General features: G+C 45.1%; 1 protein-coding gene across 1 annotated transcript in view; it reads left to right on the forward strand.

Annotated features, from left to right (window-relative positions):
• KCNS3 (potassium voltage-gated channel modifier subfamily S member 3) overlaps positions 1-5,300 on the forward strand; it is a 40,197-nt gene extending 34,897 nt beyond the window's left edge. The window contains exon 3 of the mRNA XM_012755447.2: positions 3,249-5,300. Within this exon, the coding sequence (XP_012610901.1) occupies positions 3,308-4,780 (1,473 nt within the window). The 5' untranslated portion in view covers positions 3,249-3,307 and the 3' untranslated portion in view covers positions 4,781-5,300. The remainder of the gene's footprint in view (positions 1-3,248) is intronic.
• Positions 5,301-6,000: the final 700 nt, after the last annotated feature.

A 6,000-nucleotide genomic window follows, 5' to 3' on the forward strand; every position in this document is an offset into this window, starting at 1 on the left:
AAAAATTACTCTTTTGTAATCATTTTTTCTACTTTTTTATGTATTTTGAGTCAGAATTAGGAAAGTCTTTCCCACTTTGGGTTTATGAATGAATAGGCCCATATTCTAATTTAGTATGTGTATGGTTCATATACATACATTTCATATATGTATAAATATATAAATTATAAATCTGTCTATATAAATATATAGAGATATACTTATGAACCAGTAAATGTTTTCTGAAAGAAGTAAATGAATAGCTATTAAATAAAGGCTTGCCTAAATATAGGATACTTGGAAATAATGATGTTCAGTATCTTGTTTTCTTTATGTGACTTTAATTATGTGAGCTGGAATGCTGTAAAGAGTACGGAGCTTGGCAGAGGGGCCCTGGCTTGGGCCTCTGCCTGTAACCCTTAATAGCTGTTCCGTGCCCGCTCATCTCTTCTGATCCTGCCTCCTCGTCTGCCACATCCCAGGCTGGTAGTGAGGAGCAAATGGCACAGGGGATGTTCGTGACTGGGACAGCGGGTGGGACTGTCTGCAAGGAGGGACACTTGCTGCAGTTTGTACACGCGGAGGCTCCTTCTTCCCTGTCTGCAGCCAGCTGCTCTGGCCCTGCACAGCCAAGGAAACCAACACCGAGACTCTGGCCGCAGTGACCTGGAGAATCTCAGCTTGCCCTCCGACCTGAAGCTTTCGATCTGCTCTGGACAGAGATGCTTTCCTTTTATTCTCTTCTGAAAGCCCCACAACAAGAAACCCCTCGTTATATGTTGCGTGTTGCTTTTATGATTAGACTTTGTGGACTTCATAACTCTTACTGGCACAGAGTGAATAAAATACATGGAGAACAGAGCGAGAAGACCGATATTATGAGTGATAACAATGTTCTTTAGAGAAGTGGCTATGGAGAGATTGGGAAGTGGATTACACACATATGTACGTACATATGCAGGCGGTATCATGAAAGCAGACACCGATTTTCTATGCTTGTGGGTTTTCCAGGGTAGCCAAGGAGATGAAAAATAATCCACCGGAAGATAACTTCCGTTAAAGTCTTAATGGCAGGTTAGATAAAACTAGTTCTTTGGAATATTTTACTACTATACTTGCCATGAGCATAAGCCAGCTTTCAGAGAACTGAAGTCCATAAATGTGTGGAGCTCTCATTTAGGCCCTTCGAAGAAGATATCTAACTAAAACTAGAAGCAAGGGGTGTGGGGGAACCAAGTCTTTTGAGAAAGGTCAGCAAAACTATTAAACAGTGCCTCAAGCCATGCTATGGTCTCTGGTTTCATGGGACACATGGGCGTTGGTGTGTCGAGAGCAAATGCCCATGTATTCTTTATGACTATGGACTTCTTTCTGGGGTTGACAGCATAGGGCTGTATTTTAAGGCTGTGACTTCTGGTGTGTCCTTTTTAGAGGAGGACTCTTCTTTTGTGGACAACCTTGGCTTTCCATAAACATAAGGCGAAAGAAATTCCATTCTGAACTCTCTCCCTCCTTTAGTGGTTACTATCTGCCCATTTATGCAGACTAGAAAACACATCCTCCTTCTTTCTAATCAGTCACCAAGTCCTGTCATCCTACTTTATCAACTTCTCTTGGATTTGTCACTTCCTCTTTACGTGCACTGCCACTGTGCGAGTGTGGGTCCCTGCCTCCCCTCACCTGTCCTGCTGTAGCCCTGCTTCCTGGCCCAGCCTTTGTCCCCTGTAGCCTTCACCCTGCTGTCAGTGGGGTCTCTCCATGTCACAGATACAACCATGTCCACTTGTTGATTAAAACTGTCTTGTCGTCTTGCTGACAGGATGAAATCCAGATTCTTTGGACTGATGTACAGGGCTCTGCCCAATCTGGCTTCTGCCCACTCTTTGATGCCCCGTGGTGGGAATTCCCTTTTCCCTTCTGTTTGGTGGACTCGGCTTGACCTGCTGGGAAACCTCTCTGGCCAGTTTTAAGAGAAAGCCCTACTCCTTTAAGAGAAAGCCCTGCTCTTTTCAATAATACCAAAAATGCTCCACTCACCTCTAGCATAACACTTTCCACATTGGATTATTACATTTTATTAATATAATAATAAGAGAGAAGACAGGAGAGGGGGAGTCCATGTAGTGGAGAGAAGATGGATTTTGGAGTTAATGCAACCTGGGTTTAAATCTTGGCTCTACCATTTACCTATTGTGGGATCTTGGACACAACCTCTCTGAGTATAGATTTTTCTATCCACCACCTTATAGTACTGGAAGGATTAAATGACATAATATGTAAAGGCATCCAGTGAGGCCTCAGTATGTGACAGTCTCCTACTTTTCCTTATCTGTGTCATCTGCTGTGAGCAAGCATCATTGCATTGTGTGATGGTCAAATGCTAGGATTTTCTCTCTGAGAAATGGATCTGCTCCATCCGGTTAGTGTCGGAACTTTAGAAAAAGGCCATGGGCTCGGCCAGTGTAGGCAATCTATGGAAAGATAATCATAGATTAGGGCTGCCTGGAGACTGTGAGGGGAAGGAGGAGGTGAGAGCACAGTGTGTTTGTGTCAGGAAACCGATAGTGCAATTAACTTTAAAAGGTTTTCCTGAGTCGGTTCCTTTTCATGTGGATGTACCTGAAACACCATCCCATGAAGTGTAATGATATCTTTAAGATATAGGGTACTTAAGGACAAGGAGATAATTATATCCTCTTGATTGTCCACATCCAGACATTGGTGCGTAAGGAAAACCCACATTCTTTGTAAGAGCTGAGTGGAGCCTCCCAAGATGTGTGGGTCAGGGGCGAAGGGCAGTGCAGAGGGCTGTTTCTGTGGGTGCAGGACTGAGCTGTAGAGACTGGAGGGATAGCTTTGAGCCTGGCAGCAACTAGCCCATCGAATGTGGATCGAGCATTCCTGAACTGAGAGAGCCTGTGCTTGAGACTGCTTGAATGGAAATGCGTATGTTGTGTAAGTGATCTAAGACGCGTTGTTTCCGCAGGGGGCATGGAGGAAGGTAAAGTTTGGATGCTTAATAAATAGAGAAATGGGAATTAGGGCTCATAAAAATTGTACCCTCTTTCTTTCTTCTTTCCTAAAAAACTGGGTTTTTGGGGAAAATATGTTTTGTTTTGATTTTCTTCTAGGCAAAATGTGTAATAATGCATTCATTTTTATTGCATTTCCTGCTTTGCTTTTAATGTAGCCTGGAAAAGGGCAGATTAAAAATAAGCCTGGCAGCCACAGCAGGACACAGCGCTAATGCCGTCTTGTGCTCGTTCCAGGTGCAGCGTGATCGTCCTCGACTCCCTTCCCAGCCAGCACTCTGCCTCCTGGATCCACCATGGTGTTTGGTGAGTTTTTCCATCGCCCTGGACAAGACGAGGAACTTGTTAACTTGAACGTGGGGGGCTTTAAGCAGTCTGTCGACCAAAGCACCCTCCTGCGGTTTCCTCACACGAGACTGGGCAAGTTGCTCACCTGCCACTCGGAAGAGGCCATTCTGGAGCTGTGTGACGATTACAGCGTGGCCGACAAGGAGTACTACTTTGATCGGAACCCCTCCTTGTTCAGATATGTTTTGAATTTTTATTACACGGGGAAGCTGCACGTCATGGAGGAGCTGTGCGTGTTCTCGTTCTGCCAGGAGATTGAGTACTGGGGCATCAACGAGCTCTTCATTGATTCCTGCTGCAGCAACCGCTACCAGGAACGCAAGGAGGAGAACCAAGAGAAGGACTGGGACCAGAGAAGCCATGAGGTGAGCACCGACTCCTCCTTCGAAGAGTCGTCTCTGTTTGAGAAAGAGCTGGAGAAGTTCGATAAGCTGCGGTTCGGTCAGCTCCGGAAGAACATTTGGATCAGAATGGAAAACCCTGCGTACTGCCTGTCTGCTAAGCTGATCGCCATCTCCTCCCTGAGCGTGGTGCTGGCCTCCATCGTGGCCATGTGTGTCCACAGCATGTCAGAGTTCCAGAATGAGGATGGAGAGGTGGACGACCCCGTGCTGGAAGGTGTGGAGATCGCGTGCATCGCTTGGTTCACCGGGGAGCTTGCCATCCGGCTGGTTGCTGCTCCCTGTCAAAAGAAATTCTGGAAAAACCCTCTGAACATAATCGACTTCATCTCCATCATTCCGTTCTATGCCACGTTGGCGGTAGACACCAAGGAAGATGAGAGCGAGGACATTGAAAACATGGGCAAGGTGGTCCAGATCCTCCGGCTGATGAGGATTTTCCGAATTCTAAAGCTTGCTCGGCACTCAGTAGGACTTCGGTCTCTGGGTGCCACCCTGAGACACAGCTACCATGAAGTTGGACTGCTGCTTCTCTTCCTGTCTGTAGGCATTTCCATCTTCTCTGTGCTTATCTACTCCGTGGAGAAAGATGACCACACTTCCAGCCTCAGCAGCATCCCCATCTGCTGGTGGTGGGCCACCATCAGCATGACGACCGTGGGCTATGGAGACACGCACCCAGTCACCTTGGCCGGGAAGCTTATTGCCAGCACGTGCATCATCTGCGGCATCTTGGTGGTGGCCCTGCCGATCACCATCATCTTCAACAAGTTTTCCAAGTACTACCAGAAGCAAAAGGACATTGACGTGGACCAGGGCAGTGAGGACCCACCAGAGAAGTGTCACGAGCTACCTTACTTTAACATTAGGGATATTTATGCACAGCGGGTACACGCCTTCATTGCCAGTCTGTCTTCTGTAGGCATTGTGGTGAGCGACCCTGACTCCACAGATGCTTCAAGCATTGACGACGAGGATGTTCAACACGCCACATCCTTGGAGAACTGCACAGCGAAATGAGCAGGGATGGTTGTGCCTGTATCTTGTGTCCCTTCCTGACATTAGGTTAACACAGCTTTATAAACCTCAATGGGTTCGTTAAAATCATTTAATTCTCAGGGTGTATCTTTCAGCCATAGTTGGACACTCATTGCTGGATTCTGAAATGAGAGAATTGTCTTTATTTTTCTCAGCGAGATCAATTAAATACTTTGTTCTGAAATTTATTTTTTACAAGAAGAGAGTTGTGATATGGTTTTGGAATAAAAGGTAAATGGTATGGGGTGGGATTTGTTGCTACAGCTTATGCATCATTCTATGTTTGTCATTTACTCACATTGAGCTAACTGTAAATTACTGACAAGTAGAATCAAAGGTCCAGCTGACTGAAGACTACATGCATGTAAGATCCACAAAATGAGACAATGCATGTAAATCCATGTTCACGTTCCAGACATGGAAATTAGGAGCCTAATAAACTTCCTAATTCAGTATGGAGAATGTCTTGGTTGTGTGTTTTTATGTTGAGTAAATACATTTCAGTATGTTCAGGGTGGGCTTGGAAAAGAAATGCTATTTTTGGAGTATCAAGAATGCTTTCTTTATGTTTTTAAATTTTGAGTATGGCCCAACAATATACTAGCTCTCTTGTTATCAGCCTCCAGGTGGAGTTTTTTCCAAGTTCTGGGTGACTGTGGGGAAAAGAATTTCAGAATGTACCGCATAAGCCAACCAAGTGATAGTTTGTATTGAAAGCAAAAGTACATTCTCAGGAAAGAGAACCAGCAGGCTTGACAGGGAGCAGCTGCACTGGGAGGAAGTGGCTTTAGATCTTTCGTAGTTTTACTAATTGAAGGGAGGAATATTCAATGGGTTGGCTTTTGCTAAGAATTTGAGTAGTAACTCCTAGAATTGTGTTCCCTCCCATTTTCATGCTTTATATGATGGTCTTGAAATTGTCATGGTGATTTTGAGGGTGGAGAAATTTTAAAACCACAATGTAAATGATATTATAATTAGCCAAAGTTCATGTAAGGTGGCACAGAGAGCTGACAAGCTGGTTGAAGTGGGTTCTTGCCTGTGGTCATCAGCCTTTCTAGTTTGCTTCTGCCTGAGGGCTGTTTACTTTAACACCTGCACCCCCTCTGCAAGTCCCTGTATCTGGTCTCAGCCCTGTCTCCTAGTCTCCTACTCTAATGCTTTTGTTCAGTAGACTCGTTGGTGGTTGGCAGGTAGAATAA

Source organism: Microcebus murinus, chromosome 3 (genome assembly GCF_040939455.1).
Source record: "Microcebus murinus isolate Inina chromosome 3, M.murinus_Inina_mat1.0, whole genome shotgun sequence".
NCBI lineage: Eukaryota > Metazoa > Chordata > Mammalia > Primates > Cheirogaleidae > Microcebus > Microcebus murinus.